At 32.8% G+C, this 24577-nt stretch overlaps 1 protein-coding gene across 1 annotated transcript in view; it reads right to left on the reverse strand.

The window, feature by feature from the left end:
• Window positions 1–2485: 2485 nt before the first annotated feature.
• The window catches only part of ANGPT1 (angiopoietin 1), a 336235-nt gene continuing 314143 nt past the window's right edge, over window positions 2486–24577 (reverse strand). Inside the window, exon 9 of the mRNA XM_051970982.1 lies at window positions 2486–5061. Within this exon, the coding sequence (XP_051826942.1) occupies window positions 4901–5061 (161 nt within the window). The 3' untranslated portion in view covers window positions 2486–4900. The remainder of the gene's footprint in view (window positions 5062–24577) is intronic.

The following is a 24577-nucleotide window of genomic DNA, read 5'->3' on the forward strand; positions in this document are numbered from 1 at the left end:
GAAAACATTTTCAAAATATTACGCTTGAATAAGGGAAAAAATTGCTTGGGTTGATAATAATGATAGCTTATGGTAGCTGAAGTGATCATTAACCTTTCATAACAAGTTTCTTGGTATCCTATGTCTGGGGGAAGAAAGGGTGATTCAGACTCAGGAGCTTCTTCATGAACAGGGACATCCAAGAGTCTGAACAGTATGTAGCAGTGTAAACTGGGAAAGAAAAGGGTAAAACAAATTGGATATGGAGAGGAAAAAAGGTGGGAGAGGGAGAGAAAAAGATAATTTTTTTTTAAAAAGGGATAATAATAACATTAAATTTAAGGTGCTAAGTAGCAGAACTATGATGAGAATATAGAATTTCAGACTCCAAGAACAGTGTTTGTTTCCCCTCTCCTCTTAATTTTTCCCAAGAAAAGAGTATACATATAGCAGATTAAATCCATATTTGCATAGGATTTTTTTCCCCTCATGATCCTTGCCTTTCATAGTTTATCATCAAATAACTTAAAAGTGTTGATTTTTACAATAAAAGATACTATTCTGGAAAAATAGAAAATTACAAACAATTAAAGATATCCAAACTGTCTGACTACTTTCCTCTGGACCATCTCCAGCTAATAACTCACATTTAAATTTCATGCCTTCTCCACAAAAGTGCACTTATAAAGTCAAAGATTTGAACTCAAGAATAAGACATTTATCCCTGTTAAAATTAATGTTATTAAATTCATCCCATCACTGTATTTTGGTATTATAATCTTGTTGTCCAAAGTATTTGCTACTAATTTTATCTGTTATTTTTCAGTCTGATAAGCCTTTTTCCAAATCATAGAAAAAATATTAGATAGGATTGAGTGAACCAAAGATTCCTGGAATATGAAAGATGTTCTTGTTTAACACCATTCAACCAAGTCCAAACCCATATATTTTTCTATCATCTAGTCTATATTGCTCTCAATTAGGAATACTTCATGTAAAGATTCAGTCAAAACCATCTCCATTTGATTCTGACACTTGAATGCAAATACTTTTTTTTTTTAAGATTGAATCAAATAATCAAAACTGAGCATGAAAAGAATCTTGTATATCTTAAATGAATGAGGAAACAATGACAAAGTAATAAAATATTTGTGCTTTGATTTCACTGCTTGCTTGGAAAATAGTCATATCTGAATGGATTCAGAACTGGAAGGAATCTTAGGATTTTCTGCTTCAATCACTTTATTTTACCTGATAAGAAAATAAGATCCAAACATAGTAGTTAGTAATCATAATAGCAGCAACAACAGTTGTCAATGGTAATAGAATATATCAAGAGAATTTAAAAGTGAACAGAGTATTTTACATAGTTTGATTCATTTGGCCTCACATCAATCCACTGAGCTTGCTCTCAATTCTTGAATCAATTAACACCATTGTGCAAGAAATTATGTAACACTTTGAGCACTTATCAGGGGAAGAAGAAATTTGAGCATCTATGTTTGAGAGGTTGGAGCAAGGAAAGGATTGAACTAGATCAAACAAAGGAGACACTGAAAAGTCTTTTCCTGTATGGACATCATGGATAGCAAGATTCAAACTGAGAAATTCATGTTTGGGTGAAAGGGTGAAAAGGATGGGTGTTTTCCCAATTTCTTTTCTTGGTGCCTATCTATCCATATGAACCATAACATCATAGCTGATTTGAATATCAATATTTTAAGTAAACTAATTTTTTTTCAAATACCAATAGACCAGGACCTAATTAGAAATAGATATAAATGTAAGATTAGGCTGTGAATTCAACTTCTGCTAGTTAAGAATTTTTCCTACCTGGAGGATCAGAGTGATTATGACTAGATTAAGATTTTTTTCACCTAAAACAAATTTCCTAAAGTCAAAGAGAAGGAAAGCAAGCAGACCTTAGGAACCATTATGTTGGCCTCCAGGATTAAAATTTTTGACTGTTTTTAAAAAATATCTATAATATTCTCCTTATTTATCAAACTAGTAATCCTGTCCAATGCAAAAGTCATTACTCTGACAGGACTTATACTTCATGAAATTATGTTGTCTTTCTTTCCTACATGTTCACATCTATGCTTTTAACAGCACAGACTGTTCTAGAACTTTGCCAGAAAAAAAGTCAAATTTACTGGTTTATAATCTGTAAACTCCATTGTCACTCTCCTCTTCTTAGAAATCATGATAGTTGCCCTTCATCATGCCTGTGGCAACTTTTCCCTTTTCCACAATATTTTAGTGATCACCCAGAAATGATTTTGATGGAGATCTGCTGATGTTAACATAAAGACACATCATGTATTTAGTGGGGAAAAAACAAAAAAAAAACAAAAACAGCAAAATCTTTTGAATTCCCTAAGTGAATTACTTTACCAGATTAAATGGTACCTTTTAAAAGCACCATGTCTACCACATAAAATATTCTGCATGAAGTGGCTGCTGAAATTTATCCCTCAAACATAGCCCAAAAATGAAGTCAGAGACCATTTAAAAATGTTTTTATTATGAAAAATCAAAAACCATATTCCATTTTCAAACCCAGATAAATAAACTCTTGTTTTGTTTTTGCAGCGAGTTGGGAGGATGCTATATTTTATTCATGGCTTGAATATATACACACATGCATACACATACATTCACAAAACACACATACACACTCACATATTCATTAGGAACACAAGGGAAGCAAACTCACAGGCTTTTCTCCATTCCCATCCTGTTTCACAAAAACGAAGACTATCGAAGATTTCTAGAAAGTGTGATGGAAGAAGTGTGAAGTAACCACAAAACATGGGAAAGCTAAGTAATATAATCTGTAAACGGCGACCAATCAAAGTCATTAGACAGCATGGTTTTAGAGCTGTCCCTGGATACATTAAAATAAAACCTGTCCTTTGACAAACACTGATTCAGCTCTCACACAAAACCAGTGGCATCATATATGAATAGAAAAAAAATGTTTCAAAACATTGCAACTTTGTTTTTTCTGAGTGGAAAAAATCAGCTAAGGCAAGATGAGTCAGTGAGTAAAATTCCATTTCCTTAAACTCAAAACTGGATCATTTGGGGTCTTTTGAGAAAAACAACATATCAACTTTGAGAAGAAAAGCTCCCTACCACACATTCATTTTTCTTGATTCGTATAAGTATGAATTGGATGAAAGTAATTTCAACATGGGAGATCTATCAGGAATATTTTAACCAAAAGTTTTTATTTACAATAGTAATTATAATCTTTGGGTTGATTAACTATGTGACTTTTTCCAACAAAGGTACAACTTTCTTCAAGAATGTATTCTATTCTCTTCCCATCCCACACCCATGTATGTTGGTATATGTGTTTCTTTCACCAGCCCATCCCTATGTTTACATGTGTGGATATGTCTTTCTATTCCCCTTTATCTCTTATATAGATGTATGTTTGTGTGTACACAGCATATGAAGATTCTTTTCACAAAATAATGCTTTTTAATATGTCAGAGATGGCTTCATATGGCAGAGACATTACTGGAAAACCAAATGCAGATTCATTACATCTTAAGGAACAGCTAATACTTTTTGCAGATAGATGTTTATTTTCATTAATTTATCTGAAAATGGCATGGCCAAGTTACGTGTTCTGTACTTTTTACCATGAATATAAACATACTATATATACATTTCATAACAATATTTATTCTTTTATTTGTCTTAGACTAAAAAGTGGTTTTCTCATAGAAACGTGGGAAAAGGTGGACTTTGTAAACCTGTTTCAGTTAATGCAAAACTTTTATCTGCAGTGAAGCATTGGAGATCAGGAAAATGTTTTAACATAATGAAGTAACACTTTTAAGAGTGCACATGCAAAAAAAAATATGATAAAATGAGCTGCTCCAGTTAAACTATGTTTAATACACACACAAATGCCGCTTTTTCATATACTGTCAAATGAAAAAGAGTAGATGCCATCATTAAATTTGCAAAACGACAATTTTCCATGGTAAAGTTCACATACTTTAAACTTTCCTCAGACTCTTCCAATAAGACATTCAGTCTGCTTTTAATATGGACAAAAGCTTCAACATTAGAGAGAGGAAAAAACAGCAACAACAGGAAAACAAATTTGCTTCTCATATTAACAATCCTACTTGGAAGATCATGCCTATTAGCAGTGGACTTTGCCCTAAAAGCAGAAAGAATTGAAGATTTTCCATCTACTGCTGTTAACATTGTTCATTTACTATGATTTATTGTGTTTCCCCAGGTGAAATAAATTTAACATTTGAAGATGTTTTAACTAAGAATAACTATTAAGTGTGATATGTGATTCTGGCTGCAGAAATCCATCCATCCATTCAGAAAACAAAGATCTGAATATTCCTCCTGGATATTCATTTAAGCTGTGCAAGAACCAAAGCTTTCTTTGTCATACTTTGCATAGATGCAATGCCACTTCATGGGTGAAATACATTTATTTTTCCCCTGAGGGATAATGGTGAGTTGATTTTTGTTGTTTGATTCCTGAAATCAATACTCTCCTTTTTAATTGGCCTTTTTTTCCAATCAAAGAAAATGCATGGGTGATCTGATCCTCAGGATTTCAAGGTGAGCTCCAGATGTAGCAGATGAAACCCAGAAAGTGAACTAATTTCTTTTTTTGTCAAATGGAAGGGTGAAGCACATTCCTTTTAGCTCCCCCAAAAATCTAGGCTCAGAAGCTCAAGGGGAGACTTTGATGAATTTTATCAGGCCTTGAAACCAAAAGAGAGGAAAAACTGGGCTTCCATGTTACTACTACGCAGGTGGAAGGAAGTTGAGACTATTTGCTTTTGGCTGCTAGCACAAGAAGTCTCTTCTGGTAGTAGTTTAGCTCGATATATCTGTTGGTTGACTTCAGATGACTTTTGATGGGGTGCTTTCAGAAGTCAGAGGGTCGGATCATCATTGTTGTGGATCGTAAGGAATAGCTGGGGCCTTTGAAGTAATGCCATTTGATTCCATTCAGCTTTCCATGATTCTGCCCAGCTGTATAGAACATCCCATTGAGATTGGATGGGCCACAGGCATCAAACCACCAGCCTGAAAAAAAGCATCCCAGATTGGGGGAAAAAGTGAGAAAAAAAATCACAAAGCTAATTGATTATTTGTATTTGACTATACATTACTGCTTCATTGGTAAATGGTAATAGCATTATGGATTTGGGGCTGGAAGGGATATTAAGAGATATTATTATTGCTATTCTCACCCTTTATTTTACTAGGTAAGAAAATGAGGTCCAAACATAACAGTAATAGTAACAGAAGCAGAAGCAACATAGACAAAGAACTTTATATAGCATTTTAACATTAGGAAAGAGCTTAAAAATAGGTTAATTTATTTGAACCTTACAACAATCTTATAAAATAGCTGCAATCAGTATTCAAATTACATATAAAGAAGGCCAAGAAAGCTTGAGTGGTAGACCATTGTCATGAAGCTAATGAATGCCTTAGGCAATATTTGAATTCAAATATTTCTGATTTCAAGCCCCCAATTATATTTCAATAGAACTGATTTTCTCTGTAATCCTATGTGGTTTTAAAAACATTTGTGCATTTTAAAACATTATTCTGAGAAGTCTGTAATTTTATTAGATGCCAAGGGATCCATAACATTAGATCGATAACAAAGATTAAAGATGCCCTTATTTATCAATAAGGAAAATGGGAAACATGGTGAAGTAACTTGTCCAGGTCCCAAAGTTAGCAGAATTATAAGACCACAGATTTAGAGTTGAAAAGAATTTTAGAAATTATCTAGTTCAACTCCTTTACTTTAAAAATAAAGTAACTGGGGCCCAGAGATATGAAATGACTTGCCAAAGATCATTTTCTATAAATAAATATCAAGGACATGATTTAATACTAGGCCTTCCTAATGTTGAATGTAGGACTCAACACAAGCACCTTTTATAATCAAAAGGCTTTTAAATACAGCATGTAATGCACTTACTGAACATTTTGCCAGACAAATTATAGATTCAACAGCCCAAACCTTCAGAGCATTTATTGAGACCTTATTATGGACAAGAAACTATGTTAGGCCCTGGGTAAAGAAAATAAAAAAAATATATATAGTCATTTCCCTCAAAAGATCACATTCTATTAAGAGAAGGGGCTTGCCACATAAAGAATTAAGTTTACACTAATGACTGGTAATCAATATAAATATTAAAATGACAATCAGAAAGCAAGATGCATACATTAAAATATTTTTCTGATTTAGAATCACAGAATTTCAGAGTTATAAGAGAAAGACATTGTAGGCTACCTAATCCAGCCTATCCTGCAGTAGTAATCTCTTCTTTTACAGCATTCCCAAGTGCTAATGATACAATATTCAACTAAATATACAATAAAGAGAAACCCATTACCTCAAGAATAGCCCATTTCATTAATACATATTTAAATTACATCAGAAGCTTTGAAAAACTTCAGCAATCAAGATGCAGTAAATTAATGAGGGCTAAACTAAGCAAGCACAGTAGATCTAGACATACAGAATGCAAATATAATCTCAAAAACATTTCATTCTCTTTTCAAGCAGTTCAATTTAAAATGCATGTGTTCCTTCTTTTATTATAAACCTAATTTTATTAAACATTGTAATTGTTAATATAATTTGTTTATTATTAATAGGAATATCTTGCCAGAATATGAATAGGAAAAATAGGTACTAGGAGTCTGAGAGAATGAGGAAAAAGAAATCCTTTGAGTAGGATGGGACAACAAAAACAATTTCCTTTAAGTTCCTTAACTGCATCCACCATTTTCTACTTCTTCATTATAGGCTTTGATGATAGGCTTTAAATAACAATGCAGCTTGTCAAGGTCTACTCAGCTATATATATGTATAAATGAACATCTCCTTTTTCATCTTACCTAGAAGACTAACATTATTATCTCCTTTTTCCATCTCTCTAATCTTTAATATTTCTTCTAATTGCTTCTTACTGTCTACCTTAAAACTTATCCAAATATTTCCTATTCTGAAAAAAAATTCTTTACTAGCTTCTACTATCCTCAAGTTATCATTTGGATTTCCTCAACCCTTACACAATCAAATTAAAAAAAAAAAAAACAGATCTTCACATCTAATGTCTTTAGTTCTCCTTTCAGTAACTTCTTATCCCTTTGGAATCTGACTTTAACCCTCATTTCTCCATTGAAATTATTTTTTCCAATGTTACCAAAAATTTCTTAATCACAAAATCTGATGGCTTTTTTGTTACTCACCTTCTACTTATCTATAGTATTTGAAATAATAACTTTCCCTCCTAATCAATAGTCTCTTCTATCTCATTTCTAACATTGCTTTTCGTCGTTTTCCTCCTATCTATGTGGCCATTCCTAAAATCTTCTTTGCTTTCTTATTACCTGTTAGATTCCCAAACTATGAATGTACCACAAGACTATGACTTTTAAAAAAATATTTCTATGTCCTCTTGAAGGGACCTTAAAACTCTTAAAACTCCTTGAAGGACAAATTCTCCTTGAATCCTGCCACTATGGGGATCCCACCCAAAGACTAGAAGCTTCATTCTGTTGTCTGTATGGGGCTGGTTGAGTTCAGAAGTGGGGATACCAATCCTATTGAATTGAAGAAAGACCCTATTCAATTGAAGTTTTCTATTCAATTCCAACTCCACCCACCAGCCTCATCAGAAGGGGGAGCAAGTCTTGGCTTGTAGCAAAGACATCCTTATAAAAACAGCAATTTTCAACTCATTTCTTTGCAGATGAGCTGCCATGCCATGCCATGCCATTTATTTCTTACAGAACAATAATATTCCATAACATTCATATACCACAATTTACCCAGCCATTCTCCAATTGATGGGCATCCATTCAATTTCCAATTTCTGGCCACTACAAACAGGGCTGCCACAAACATTTTGGCACATACAGGTCTCTTTCCCTTCTTTAGTATCTCTTTGGGATATAAGCCCAGTAGTAACACTGCTGGATCAAAAGATATGCACAGTTTGATAACTTTTGGGGGCATAATTCCAGATTGCTCTCCAGAATGGTTGGATTCGTTCACAACTCCACCAACAATGCATCAGTGTCCCAGTTTTCCCGCATCCCCTCCAACATTCATCATTATTTTTTCCTGTCATCTTAGCCAATCTGACAGGTGTGTAGTGGTTATCTCAGAGTTGTCTTAATTTGCATTTCTCTGGTCAATAATGATTTGGAACACTCTTTCATATGAATGGTAATAGTTTCAATTTCATCATCTGAAAATTGTCTATTCATATCCTTTGACCATTTATCAATTGGAGAATGGCTTGATTTCTTATAAATTAGAGTCAGTTCTCTATATATTTTGGAAATGAGGCCTTTATTAGAACCTTTAACTGTGAAGATGTTTTCCCAGTTTGTTGCTTCCCTTCTAATCTTGTTTGCATTAGTTTTGTTTGTACAAAGGCTTTTTAATTTGATATAATCAAAATTTTCTATTTTGTGATCAGTAATGGTCTCTAGTTCATCTTTGGTCACAAATTTCTTTCTCCTCCACAAGTCTGAGAGATAAACTATCCTATGTTCCTCTAATTTATTTATAATCTCGTTCTTTATGCCTAGGTCATGGACCCATTTTGGTCTTATCTTGGTATATGGTGTTAAGTGTGGGTCCATGCCTTGTTTCCTAGATTCTAAAGTTTGTCCGCCCTGCACTAATACTGGAATATCTCATGCACACCGATATACATATATAACCAAAAGAAATGCAAATTTTTAAGTAACTGAACCAATCAGCTGCCTTCAAGTACTTGAAGTAGTATTTTGTAGGAGATTGATAAGTTTGGGTTTGGCTTCATAAGTCAGAATTAGATGTGATGGTTAAAAGTTCCTAAAAGAAAATATAGACTTGATTTCAAGAAAATTTTGAAAACAATTTGAGCTGATGAAGAGTGGAATGGACTATCCTGGGCAGTAATGGAGTCCTCTCCATGAGATATTTCCAAGCAGCAATCGGATGAAGTGTAGTCATTCAACTGTCAAATGTGTTAAAATAGAAATTCCTTTCAGGTATGATCTCTGAGATACCTTCTAACTCTTAACTTCTGTGATTATCTCCCCCATTACATAAGCTCCTCAAGATTGTAAAAGGAACTTAATAAATTATTGTTCATTTATTGATAGTCTATCTTTGATTGTTTTGCAAAGATACCATATTTCTATAATCCTTTCAGACATAAAAAAATCACTTTTCTCACAGTTACCTTGTGCAGTAATTGATATACCTAGATGTATCAATCTATCACCTCTATCTATCATTTATCTATTACCTCTCTATTATTTATTACCTCCCTCAACCTGTCCATCTCTCTCTGTCTTTCATCTCTTTCTCTCTAACATCTATCCAGCTATCATCTCTCTTCCTATTTGTCTGTTTCTCCATCCCCTTTCTGTACCTCTCTCTGTCTTTATGTATGTCTCTCTCTCTCTATCTTTCCCATCACAAAGGTGAGAAAACTAAGGTTGAGATAGGTTCAACAATTTTCCCCAGATAACAGATATAATAGATGAGAACCAGGATTTGAATTTAGATGTTTAGATTCTAAATTCAATACTGCATATTATAGCATATTGACTCCTTAAAATAATTTTTATAGATTATTAAATAAATTCTTAGGGTTTTTTTTTTTAATTTCACTGAGTGTGCTTTTTTTTTCCACCTTAAAGTAACAGCATTTAAATCTTTAGGGAAAGATTAATGCCAGATATATTTTGGCAATTTCTATTTTGATACAGCTGATGTCTCTTTGATGGCAGTTCTATTTAAGGGAATAATGGCAAAGAAAAAGATGTTTTCTGTAATATGAGCATAACCTTGTAGCAACTTTGGAAAAAAAAAAGCTAACCAGAGAAAACCTAGTTCCCATTTTTCAAAGTGGGAATATAGAAGCAGCTGGGTTGTGTTTATAGACTCAAAGTACAGACTTAATAAGCTGTATTCAACACTGCTTTCTTCCTGGAGCAAAGGAAAGTAAGGTTTGCTTAATCTGGAAATGTCGAGAATTCAATGCAAACAACATAAATTCTAATGCACTGAAAGCTAAAGAACACCAAAACCCTTTTTGTTTTGCAAAGAGAGGGGGAGGATGAGTGAAATTCCACCATTGTTTTCTTAAGATTAATTCTTTCATTTTTTTTTTGTTAAGGACAAAAAAAGGGAATTTTTTTGTGTTTTAATATATATTCCAATATTGAGAAATTTACATACACAGAAGACTCTCTAAAAGACAAATAACTCCTATTTTATTGCTTCAGTGAACTAACTTTCCTATTTCCTACTCTCATGACCTGCTATAAGGGCCTCTTCCATCACTTTAATGAGTCTTTAATAGGCCCACAATCCTCTATCACAGACTTGGGAGTAGACAAATTTAGTATACTATTGAGACATTACAGAATCACAGGATTCCATAGTTGAAAAGGACCTCAGAAACCATTTGGTCTACAAATACCTGACCAAGCATCCTTTCTAAACATAACTCATAACTGGCCTCCTAGTTTTTGCTTGAGGAGTTCCAGTGAAATAGAATCCACTATCTCTTGGGGGTATCTTTTAGACTTTTTGATTATCTTTAATTGCTAGGATATTCAAAACTAAATATATGTCTTTGTACCCATCATTCTTGGTTCTGCTCTATAGGCCAAAACAAACAAGTCTGTTTCGTCTTCTTGACTGCTTTGAAAACTTCAGAACAGTCATAATGTCTCACTCTGAACTTTATCTTTCTAGATTAGACATCCTAAGTTCCTTTAACTAATATCTATAAAGCATAATATGAGATGCTTCAGTTTGTCATTATGCTTCCTGAACCATGGGACTGAGAAGTAAATATAATACTTGAGTTAGTTTTACTAGTTCATGTCATTAGGAAAATTCTTGTTCTGATTTTTGACCTGATTAATGAAGTGAAATTCAGGAAAGAATAATTTAAGTGAATTTATTAAAAAAAAAAATACACCAAGGTAGCAACAAGTTGAGGAGCTGATAAGTGGTGCAATGTATAATGCACTGGCCCTGGAGTTAGGAAGACTTATCTTCATGAATTCAAATCTGACCTGATATTTACTAGCTGTGTGACCTTGAGCAAGTCACTTAACCTATTTGCCTCAGTTCTGCATCTGTAAAATGAATTGAAAGTTAAAAAAAAAAAAAAGATATACCATTCCTTTATCTCTAAAGACAATGGAGGTGGATCCACATCAGCAAACGGGATTGGGAAACTGCATGTTAGCTCTTCCTCAATTGCCAGTACATGCAGACTAATAGGTAGTAGGTGACCTGCTATTTGATCAATAGCAGATAATATAATAACTGTAGACTTCATGGAGCCTTTCCTAACAGAACTTTCCTTTAATAGAGCTTTCTCCAATAGCAATTGACAAGCAGGATGGGGAGCAATGGGACACCGAGTCAGCATAACTTTCAGTATCACCTCTGTATTTCTCAATTATTATTCCCTCTTAAGTCATTTTAAAGTTTTTTTCTTTAAAGTCTTTCCTATGCCATATAGTCAGTGGCTTTGTTTAGTAACAGAGGGGTCAGAGAGATGATCTAGAAATTCTAGTTCCCTATATGAAAAAACGAAACAAAACAAAAAGCAAACATGTATTTCTTTGTGTATTTCCATGGCACCTATAGCCTATTACAATTTTGGTTATTTTCAAGGCTTGGAAAGTGAAAAGTTGTGATATTGCTGCTTTTCCCACAGTTCAAATTGACACACGTGAGGATCGAACAAAACAAACTAAGAAGGGGTGTTGGTCAAAACCTCAGTACAGTAAGTATTTTATAAGTGTCTATTGAGTGAATCACTTGAAAGAAATAACAAAGGGAATGGAAGCAAAGAGCTGTTAGGAAAAAAAAAACTATAAAGGAACAAAATAGAGAAAAGGACATCTTCAAGAGATCACTGAGGAGAGATGAAAGCAGAAAGAACGGCTGTGAAACAAATAAACAAGGGGATGAGCCAAAAGAAATTGATAATTTGAAATTCTACTTCTGGTTTAGTCACAAAGGCTACCTTACCTTTATGAATGTATATCATAGAACTTGAAATCTGGTAGTTAGAGGTTACCTAATAATTATTAGGGGATTTAAAGCTAGAAGAAACCTTAGGGTTCAATTAGTTGAAATTATTAATTTTACAATTTATGGATGAAATGCTTAGGCCCATAGAGATTAAATTATCCCAGTGCCCTCTGGAAACATGTAAGTTCAATGAAGGAAGGAATTTTTTTTTTCTTTGTATCTCTGGTGCCTATCAGAGTCCTTCATATATTTTATTGTTTAGCTGATTAGTTGTGTCTGACTCTTTGTGACCTCATTTGGGATTTTCTTGGCAAAGGAACTGGTGTGGTTGGCCATCTTCTTCAACAGCACATTTTACAGATGAGGAAACTGAGGCAAACAGGGTGAAGGGACTTGTTCAGTTTCTCAGAGCTAGTTAGTGTCCTCATGACTCTAGGGTTGGTGCTCTATTTACTGCACCACTTAGCTGCCTTCAAATAATATAGGTATTTAAAAACATTTAATTCAGTTTAATAGATCAGGAAAGCTGTCACACTTCTGCTTACTTATTTAAAAGGAAGCCAGTCTCTTTTTAGCTGTATCACCTGTGATACAATGGAGAGAGAGCTGAACTTGGAATTAGGAAAATCTCAGACTGCTGCTCAACTCTGAGTTTTAACTCATTTAAACCTTTGTCTGGCTCAAATTCTTAATTTGTAAAATGGATGATAATAACATCTATCTCACAAGTTTGCTGTGGGAATAAAATGAGATAATATTTGTAGAGTGCTTCATAAACCTAGTGTTTTTATTTTTCATTCTTGAAGAGAGTTATGAGATCATTAAATGCTATATAAGTGCTATTTATTATTATTATTAGCCTTTTCTAATAATACTTACCCCTTCTTTGCCCTTAGTTAAACAAATATATCTTCAATAGTTTGTTTTTGTTTATGTGTGTGTTTTCCATCACATTTAGCTTCTTCAGATGCCTTATCCCTTCAGATTCCTACTCCCAAGAGATTTGCATCCTCCCATTCAAATATCAAGACCCTCTTGAAAGAAGCTTTTCTATGTTGTTCAAATGGCATGAAAATCCTTGCCTCTCCCATATTTTATCTTGCAATTATCTTCCACCAATAATCCATGTTTAAGTCTAAAAAAGGGGGCTGGGGATAGGAGGGTTGGGGTGGTGGGGATTGCAAGTCAAAGAAAGTTTACATTTTTTTGTTTTAATTATTGATGATAAACATAATATGTACACATGAAACTCACATTTTTGACAATGAGATTTGACATGACATCAGACTAAGAAAATCATCTTATAAAACAAGTTAAAAACTGGGGAGAGACTATGTAAAAGTGCTAACTATTTTCATAAGCCTACAATTGCAAAATTTGTGTTTATTTTTAAAGAAGGATCATTGTAGAGAAACTGATTTTGAAGTATTAATTAATCTCTTTTGAAGCATAAATATCAGTGAATGAAAGAATTCTTATTAGGGAAATACTTGAATGACATAAATGGCTTCAATTATAAAATATTAAATATCAGTTATAAAATATTAAAGTATTTCTACTTTCTGTGAGAAACATTTTCCCATTCTCCTTAATGCTGGTATACTCCCTTTGGGATTTCTTTTAACTTACAATAAATACATCATATCTATAGCTCTTATATATACATAGTATTTATTTGTTCTCTTCCCTTTGCACTACAAAATTCTTGAAAGGACTGTTTTTTATCTTTCTTTGTATTCTTAGGACAATAAAAAGGAAATTCTTAACAAATGTTTGCTGACTTGACTGTTATTCTTTTATCCTTTAGGAAAATGCTTAATGAGCCCTATTTTTTTTCTTCTTTTTAAATCATTACTTCTACTTTTGAAGAAGGGGGAAAATGATTTAAAAGATCCACATAACATATTTGCCAAGGACATATCCTCTTCCCAGTGTGGTTGGTTAGTAACATTGGTCTGACCCTGTATCAGTCCCTTCTGCAACACATCCTTTATGTGATAGAGAACAGAAAAGTTCTCTGGAAGTCTAGTGAAATGGGGTCTCTGATCTCTATCAGTTTCTTAAGGGCAGTAACCCGAATGATTTGTGGTGAACTGTTATTCACTAAATAGAGGAATGCAATCAGTAATGACAAAGTAATGAATATGTGGCGATCACATATTCATCAGTTGTAATATCCAGTGAGGCCATGTTCTCTTAGTGTTGAGTGACAAGAGCTCTGAATAGATGCAGGGCAACAAGAAAGCTGCACAGTATTTGAAGTCAGAGGTTCCAGGTTTCAATAATGGCTTCATTCCTTATTAAAATAAAGGAGTTAGAATAGGTGGCTTCTAAAATTCTTCTAACACCAAATTTATTATCTTGTTATTTACATCTCAAGAAACTTCCTAGTTCTTTCTAGAGTTGTGAATAGATTGTAAATTGGAGTAGAAGAAGCCTCCTATGTTGAAGAAATAGCAAGTTTTTTTTTTTTGGTATTCATATGTATTTGTAATATGACTAGTAACAGTGGAAAGAATATCAATATAAACTACCATGTGTAAAGTTATTGGAGATGAAGGCAATAAAAATAGATTTCCTTACCAAAGTGGAAGGTACAGAGAGGGTCATCAATATGTTCTTCACACTATCATGTGTGGATAACATAGTTTTGTATATTAATGCAAAAAGGACTTGCTATTTTCTCTGCATAGCGATCTCCTTCCACTCTGCTTTATGGTTTATCCATGGTTCTAGAGAGAACTAAGGAGTTGCTTAAGATGGACAGGGGTTACATGATCTGCCCTAAGTTACAAAACAATTGTCATATGTGAACCATGCCATCTCAACTCCAGTGATCCATAATTTATTTACCTTGTTGGACTATCTCTCTTTCTAATAGAAATATGCTTATATTTCCTTATTCAATTAACAAATAATACCTTCCTTTATGATTTCTAAGGATTAATCAGGCCTCTCCTGGATTGATTACTTTTTCATATTATCAAGTTATTCTTGAGATGGAAGAGACCATAGAAAGCTATCTGAAGTTATAGGTTATTTTGCAGGTGAACTAAATAAGGTACAAGGGTCCCCATAAAATGACATAATACAAGAAGCATTGAATTTAGAGTTATGTGATTTGGATTTGAATTCAGACTTTGGACATGATAGCTTACATTATTTTGGAAAAGTTATTTCCTTCTTCAAGGTCCCAGTTTCTCCATTTGTGAAATGAGTGAGTTAGATTAGATATCCTCAAAAGTATTTTCTAAACTCATGTTTTAGCCATAGAAGAAGAACCAAAATATTATGTTTCATTTTTTTGTTATTTTTACAGGTCATATGCTGGAAATAACACATGTGCTGCCACTACTCTTCCTCACCCCAACCTCAAGAACAAAAACAAAAACAAAACAAAACATTGGTACATTTAAAATTTTAACATGAAATAAGATACATAAATGACCCACAAAACTCAGACATTCAGCATCTCACTTACAATCAATTTATAAATCTATGTTGTTATTCAGTCTTTTTTTTCAGCTATGTCCAACTCTTTGTGATCTTATTTGGGGTTTTCTTGGCAGAGATACTGGAGTGTTTTGTCATCTCCTTCTCCAGTTCATTTTTACAGATAAGAAAACTAAGGGAAACAAGGTTAAATGGCTTGCCTAGAATACAATAGTTAGTAAATTTCTGAGGCTAGATTTGAACTCAGAATGATGTGCCATCCTGACTTCAAACTCAACACTCTATCCTTTGTGTCCGCTGCCTCACTGGCCAATCTATAGCAAATTCTTATTCAGATTTTTAGATTAATGATTTTATACATTTCAATACCTCTATTTTTCCCACTCTATGTTTGATATATTGAATTAATAATAGTAGTTATCCTTTATCTAGTGCTTTAAGGTTTGCAAAGTGCTTAACTCATTTCACATTATTTTTACAATCCTTAGAGATAGAGGTGATTATTATTCCCATTTTATACACGAAGACAATGAGACAGACAGAAGGCAAGTGACTGCCACTGTCCCAGAACTAGCAAGTGAGGGAGATGTAATTTTAATTCAGATCTTGCTGATTTCAAGTACAGTGCTCTATCAGCTGAAGCAACTAGCTTTATCATGCTCATTCATCTAGCTACACGGATTATAAAAAGCTGGAGTGTAAACTATATTTTCTATAGCTATATATACTCTTAATTCACTGCTCTTGGGATAGACTCAGAAAACATAGATTTAAAAAAATGTATTTTTCTTTATCCTTTCAAGTCAAGTAAACAAAAATTTACTATGTGCCCAGATCATGATTCCTAAACTTTGTGGATATTTATTTTTTTACCTTTGTAATGAAACCTGAAGTGAGGAATATGAGTTTCAAAATCCTGTAACTTTAAATAAACACATAATTTGAACTTGTTTGTATATCTTTATTGTATACCCCAAGTGGTTAGTAACAGCACCTGTCACATAGTGGGTACTTAATAAAAAGTCTAATGACTTGCCTCTCTTAAATGGGTGATGAATTCTTGTTATTTGCTAACAGGGTACTTGATAAGGCCCACTGCCTTCTTCATAAGAGGAGATGCTCATATATGAAAATAACCTTTTTGGCTCCAGTTATTTCCCCTCTAATCCAACCTATACAATTCTGCTGTGTTATCTTCTGAGACCACAATTTATGATGATTCCACTTAAAAACCGTAAAGGTAATCATTGACTATGAAATTTTAGCCAAATGCTTCAACTTGTAACCATAGGGTTATGGCTCCTCCTCCAACTTTCCTGCAACTTTTTTTTTTACTTTGCCCAAACTATTCTTTATGTCTAGTTTGCTCTCTCCTCTTCTTTCATTCTGTGAGGTTCTTACTGATGCTGGAAGGTTTAGGCTGTCTAAAGCTATCTCTAAAGGGATATGGAATGGATTGCTTTGGGAAGGAACAGATGTTCCATCACTTGAAATAAAGACTGACAAACTATTTTGGGGAGAAAATTGTTGTTTAAATATGAACTGGACCATCTGGCTGCTCTTCCACCTGTGATTTTGTGAATACTAAACATTCTAAAGAATACCAAATGACAAACCCATAAGAACAAGCGTTCATATGAAACATGAGGAACCAGCTATTCCCAACTAAATGTTCCATCAAAGCATGTCTTGGAAGTCCTCAATTTCTGTCACATTGACACTGACTTTTTTGAAAAACCAACAAAGCTGTCAACTTGGTCTCTCATGCTTATAGCTAACCACAAAATAGAGAATCACATGGGAATAATGGAAAGAACACTGGACTTGGTATGACTTCCAGGCATAGTTTTGTAAAAGGAGTTACATCAAGCAAATCACAGCACTTTTCTAAACCTCAGTTTTCTATTCAATAAAAGGAAAGAATAATGCCTGACAATATTTGTAAAATTATTGACACAGTGGCTTTAATATAGTAGGTGCTATAAAAATATTCTCTCTCACTTTCCTCTGCCTTTTGCTCTCCCTTTATTCATTTCTTCTTTTCTTCCCTCCGTCTCTCCTCTTTCTTGTTCTTGTTCTTGTTTTTTGTTATTCTTGTTCTTCTCCTCCTTCTCCTTTTTTTTCTTTCTCTTCCTCCTCCTCCTCCTCCTCCTCCTCCTCTTCCTCCTCCTCCTCCTCCTCCTCCTCTTCTTCTTCTTCTTCTTCTTCTTCTTCTTCTTCTTCTTCTTCTTCTTCTTCTCCTCCTCCTCTCCTCCTCCTCCTCCTCTTCCTTCTTCTTCTTCTTCTTCTTCTTCTTCTTCTTCTTCTTCTTCTTCTTCTTCTTCTTCTTCTACTTCTTCTTCTTCTTCTTCTACTTCTTCTTCATCTTCATCTTCTTCTTCTTCATCTTCGTCTTCTTTGTCTTCTCTTCTCCTTCTTTGTCTTCTTCTCTTCTTGTCGTTCTTCTTCTCTTTCTCCTCTTCCTCCTACTTCTTTTCCTTTCTTCTTCTTTTTCTTCTTTTTCTCCTCCTTCTTGCCTGTCCTACTCCTTTTTCTTCATTGTTACTATTAATATTATCCCATTTATTGAGTGCTTATGAAAATATTTTGAAAACAGTAAGTTGTTACACAAAAAAAGCATAAAGTATTGAATGGTAAATAGTGCTTATAGCAGAAACAAATAAAACACTAATCTCTGTGGATTAGAGAAATGCATAAAAACTTAAAATCCAAATAAATTATTTGATTACTTCCCTGTTCTGTTTCACTAGATACCATATAATTAAGAGTAAGTCAGTACAAGAAAACTACTTAAGTTCAAATATCACAGACTAGTTGAGAAATGGCTGTTGTTTATATGTTCTATTTATGAATTTGGTTTTCAATTTCAAACCATATGAATATGGTTTATCACATAATGGAGTAAAACAGAGAACTTAAAATATTTATCCACCTCAGTAATTCTGTAGCTTGAGAACTATGTAAAATGCATAGTAAGGCCTACCACCCAGTTATTTACTGATGATAAAGATGATGAATTAGCCTGAGAAAATACTGATAGAGGTAGTATTTCATATGACCTTTTCAAATAAGTTAGAATTTCAGTTCCCTAATTTATACAAAGCTCACCAACCACAGAATAATGAAATAAGTCAGTCTGAACAGATGAAGTAGTTATTCTGGGTTTTCTCTTATTAGAGAAGTTTGGAAAGGTACAGGATGAATGAGTGAATGAATAATTGAATGAACTAATACTTTTCTGAAGGAATAGTTGTATATAATTTGTGAAATGTACCAAAGGATCAATAATTACACATTCAATTTTTAATGAATTGATTATGATTCCTTGTGTAAGAGAAAGAATTTGAGTTATGGAGGAGAGACATGGTCTGTTTAAGGCAAGGTAAATAGCAAGAAGATGGCCCAAATAGATAAATGCATAACTGAGAAGCAAAACTGAAAGGGATTTATAACAAAGTTTATTTTGCATTTTCACTTTTAAAAATAAATTCTTGTGTTCAAAAAATTCATCAGATGGTTGCCACCTACTAGTGATAAGGTTTTCCCCTTTTAGCAGATTAATCATCAGAAATAAATAATCACGCCATTCAGAACACTTTTATTTTTGGTTCCAGTATCATGGCCTTACCTATCCAGGCTATGTAACTATCATCCTAAGAAGAGGTATTATAATTTGACTTTTGTTGAATCATTTAAAAGACTGTTTACACAATGCAAAAGGTACGCTAAATCATTGGAACAATATAGGAAAGGGCCTTAAAGATTATCTAACTCAACTTATTCATTTTATACATGAGGAATTTTAGGACCTTGAGAAAGGTCACACAATGAGTCAGTGACAAATTGGAGTGGAGACCAAGATTCATGACTCTTTATTTGTAAGACTTCAAAGGTTCAAACCTTTCTAAAATAGTGTAGAAGAAAAAAGAACATTAACTTTACCTTCACTTCTGAATACAGAATAGAAATAAGAACAAACTACTCCAAGAAAGGCAAAGCCCCTATGTACTCAGTGATGCAAGGAAAGGATCGAATTGGGGAGACTATTTATTTTGAAGACTGATAAAAACCTCTCAAATGTTTTATGGTTGGCAACACTTGAGATGTATTTTGCCAAGCATTTTCTGTAACCTCCTGTATAATTCAATAAGAAACCTGATATGAATGTTTCTAATTCATTTACACTTAGCTCATTAAAATTTAGATCTGTAACATCTATCTGTAATATCCCAAAAGCCTTTTTCAAAATATTTGGATTCTTATCTTTGATGTAGAAAATCACATTTTACCAACAACAAATCCAACTTTGACCTGGAAATATGAGTTTAAGTCAAATCTTTTCCAGTTCTTAACACAGGAAGTTCAAATGTGCTCTTGAGTTTGGAAAACCACAATCCACAATGGAATCTTTGGTATTTTTGTCTCCTTTCAACTGATGCTAATTATCCATTTTATATTGTGCCAAGCATATAGAAACACCCAGCTTTACCTTTAGCAAATGATATAACCATAAAATTCCAAGTACCCCTTTTAGGGGATAAGAAATCCATCATTTTCAGTTTTAACATCATTTAGTTGGAGAATTATAATAGAACCTCAACCTCTTAAATCTTCTGGGAATAAATTATTCTATTTTGTCCAGCTATTCTTCCATAACTAAATGTTTACCCTAAATAAAATATAGGCTTCTTGAAACCAGTGACTCTGGATTTTGTATTACTAGTATCTAGTATAGAAACTTGCATACAATAGAAAGTTTTAAAAGCTTTAAAATTCAAATGTGAATTTGAATTTGAGGATATATAGAGATCTATATATTTGTTTCTGTTTATTTTAATCATTTAAGTAGAAATTTTTTAAAACTAAATCAGATACTTCCTGGTTTTCTCAAATAAAAGGATATAAAGTATGTCAATTTTCCTTACTGACTTAGAGTTAACATCATTAATATATAAGTTGAAAGAGATTTTATAGATTAGAAGATTTATATCAGGAAGGGATCTCAGAGATCATCTAGTCTATGGCTTCTTAAACTTTTTCTACTCACAACACTTTTTCACCAGAGAAATTTTAACATGACTTCAGGTATATAAGTATAATAAATAGATTTACAAATCAAACATTTACTGGTAATAAATTTTAAAGAAATTTATTTTAATTCCTTGATATGTGTGTGTGTGTATGTATATATATATAATTTTATCATTTATTAAATCTGAAAGCAAATGTGTATGCTATTGTATTTGTTTATTTTTACATAAAGAATTAAACATTGGTGGAATATTTGATTCATTTTACTATTGTCCAATTTTTTGCAACACATACTTTCAGTTACTCAACTGAGGTATGTGGGTTAAAGACCCACAGTTTAAGAAGCTTTTATCTATTTCAATCCTTCTTATTTACAAGTATGACTAAATATAGTCACTTAACTCCCAGTTACTGAGTGAAAAAAATTTGCAACTAGTTCTCATTTTCAATCTGTACTGTTGCCATCATATCCTATTATTCTTAAAATAATATATAGAATATATATATATATATATATATATAGAGAGAGAGAGAGAGAGAGAGAGAGAGAGAGAGAGAGAGAGAGAGAGACAGAGAGAGAGAGACAGAGAGAGACAGAGAGACAGAGAGAGACACAAAGAGAGAGACAGAGAAAGACAGAGAGAGACAGAGACACAGAGATAGAGACAGAGACAGACAGAGAGAGAATTATAATGATCCCCACTCAGGTATGTAAAGCTACATGGATTTTCACTATATGACTTCACATGACTGATGTTAAAATTTTCAGGTCTACTTTTTATATTTTTTTCTGTCTTCTTTTTTTAGGTCAGGTGGTCAGCCATTGCTATTACTGCTCTCAGTGTGCCTATTATCCACTGTGGATTTGGTAAAAGATAAATTGACAGGTAATAGATAAATTGGTAATAAACAAATTGGAGATCCAGTGAATAGAGCACTGCTCATGCAGTCAGAAAGATGTGGGTTCCAATGAAGTCTCAGGCACTAGATATGGCAGCCTGTGAAAGTCACTTAATCTCTGTACTGCAAGATTAAAATAATATCACAAGCAATAACATCACAATAATATTGTGATAATGTTTGTAAGGCACTCAGTACAATGCCTGGTATATATCAGTCACTATGATATACTTATTCTATTCCATTCTTCATCCCACTACCTGTTTGGAAAACAATTCTTTTTATTCCTATAATAACACAATATAGTGTATAATATACTTTAATTCAACTCATCAAGTATTTACTGAATATTTGCTAAGTGACAGGAACTTTTGTATACATTGGTAATAGAAAAGAAAAATGAAAACTATCCTAATTCATCAAGAATTTATATTCTATAATTAAATTTTAAAACATACAAAGCAAAAAAAAAAAAAAACAAGTGAGGCATAGGAGGGCACTAATGATTTTCTAGGTGCAGTGGGAGAATATTGATGATTAGAGAAGTGGGTTAACAAAGGATTCTTTCGTAAATTGTGGAACACTGTGAGGAAACATTAACTTCTTTCTTCCACTGATCTTCTTTGTTCCCTTTCTAGCATAGCCCATGAATGATGCAAAGAAGTAGCCTGATCACAGGGTAATCAAGGGTTCATACCTATTATATTGATGTGTTTGGTGAGGAATTCTCTGAACTATAAGGATCTGGAACACCTTAGCCTGTAAACTTATTGAATAAGCTTGATGGCATGGATGAAAGAATTTCAGTTTTCTATTTCCTTACATGTCTTGGCATCAATGTTGGTCAAGTGACTTGAGAAGAGAACAATGGTCAGGAACATGTGCAATTGTGCAATTTGGAAAAGTAAAAAAAAAAGGTATACAATATTAAGGGAATACTGAGAGACTGGGAATTCTGAAAAATTATGTCATGAACTGCCCCACCATAGAAGGAATATTAGTAGTTACTATTACATTATATCAAAATATTATGGTCAGCAGAATCCAAGGTTTATTAACCATAAAATGTTTGATATGTTTTATCAATTCTCAAAATATACAATCTTTTCTTTTTTTTGAAAATTGAACTCTTGAGTTCTGTTTTTACATGGTATTATATTACACAATTATAGTATAATCACAATAACATAACATAATGTAAAGATAAAATATATGGTATATTATATCCATGCAATACATTATATATAATGCAATTGTATATAATTATAATATGATATATTGTATAGTTATTAAATATATATAATTAATTATTACTGTTGTAAGAAAATATCAAAGCTTTATAATATTTACTATTTCACATTATATTATAATTTACTAATGCTAAAAATTCATTATAAATAGCTTGAAAATAACTGGAATCGTGGAAAGGAAAATACATTCAATGCCAGACAGATATGGATTGAAGTCCTGTTTCTGATCTGGGACATCTTTGTGACTCTAGGTAGATCATTTGCCTGCTTAGCTCTCCCAGTCAAATATCTCTATTAGTTGGAGAGTTAAAGTTACAGAACAATTGCAGATTTACAGGTATAGCATTTCCTCAAAGGAAGTTCCTTATACTAATGAAATCAATGAAGTGAAGAAAATGATAGTTCGCTAAATAAAATGCCTGTGCTTTGTTGGACAACATTTATATCATTTCTTTTGGCAGCTTAAGGAACTTTTTTTTTTGAATATTTTGGCTAGGTTCTTAGTACATATTACTCTATTCTAATTTAGCAATCAATTAAAGCAAAATGAAAAAATATATATACAGGTATTTTGAAAGAAAATCATGTTTTACCAAAGTAAATTCAAGATAACTACTTTCTCAACACTATTATCAATATTATGCTAGTCAATCCCAAAGCAGTATTCAGATAAAACTGCCTTTGTGGCAGCAAAATAGACAGGAAGATTTGGTTTGGGAAAATGGAAGAGTTTATTATTATTATTATATAGCTATTTATCTCTTTATCTATATCTATCTTCATCTATATCTCTGTGTCTATATTCTGTATCAATGCATCAATATATATTTTATTTAATCTCTATCATATTTTCTCTCATGTTTCCCCATAAATATTGCCTGAAATTCCAAAAATATAAGTTGTTCTTTTGGTTTATGATATTGTTTTGAAAGGAAACTATAAAAAAGATTGTTATAAGTTGACATCTTACAATACATGATTAGATCTTAATTTCTTTTCTAAGAACAAACAAGAAGTTCCCAAAGCACATTCAAGTGAAACAAAATGATTCATTTTGAATAGATTTAAGTTTTAGGAAGTTTTTTTTTTTTTGCCCTTATATTTAAGCTTTCATTTCTTCCTTCTAACTCAATTTTCTGGAACTATTCAGAACAAATCTAATCACTGTCCAAGCTGAAAGCCTTCAGTTATCTAAAGACTATGATTCTGTCTCTTCTCAGTCTTTTGTCTAAGTTGACATTTAGCTCTTGATCATGCTATCCAGTATATTGCCTAAAATTTCCAACTATCATTCATGTGCAAATTTTATATATATATATATGCTTTCTGGGCCTTCATTCAAGTCACTGATGAAAATCTTGAATAGGACAAAACAAAAGTTCTATAGCATACCACTAACAATCAATCAGCAGATTGATAATGATTAATCATTAGTCGAATAATTGCTTAAAAGTTACGAATCCACCAAATTGTAATATCAACCAACCCAGAATTTTTTTTAAAGTACCGTACAAAGATATGAGATACTTTATCAAATGTTTAGCTGAAATCAAAATGCACAATATCTTTCCCTAAAGTGTCCATAATATGGACTCTGGGTCCACAAAGGCTCTGGCAACAGAACATAAGCTATAGCAGGTTTACCAAATAGGAAAGAATCCAAGTATTTGTCTAGCAACAGACTATGTTTATTGACCAAAGATCAACCTACTTAATTTTCAGGGATTTATTGCTAGAAGGTTGGCCACAAATTGATTTTTTTTTCTCAGCCACAACTTCCTAATACTATTTATAAAGGCATAGAGACTATAATCTGTTTCAGTACCAGTAACTACACCAATATACCTTGGAATCTTTGAAGTATAAAGAT

This window comes from Antechinus flavipes, chromosome 1, assembly GCF_016432865.1.
Source record: "Antechinus flavipes isolate AdamAnt ecotype Samford, QLD, Australia chromosome 1, AdamAnt_v2, whole genome shotgun sequence".
Taxonomy (NCBI): Eukaryota; Metazoa; Chordata; class Mammalia; order Dasyuromorphia; family Dasyuridae; genus Antechinus; species Antechinus flavipes.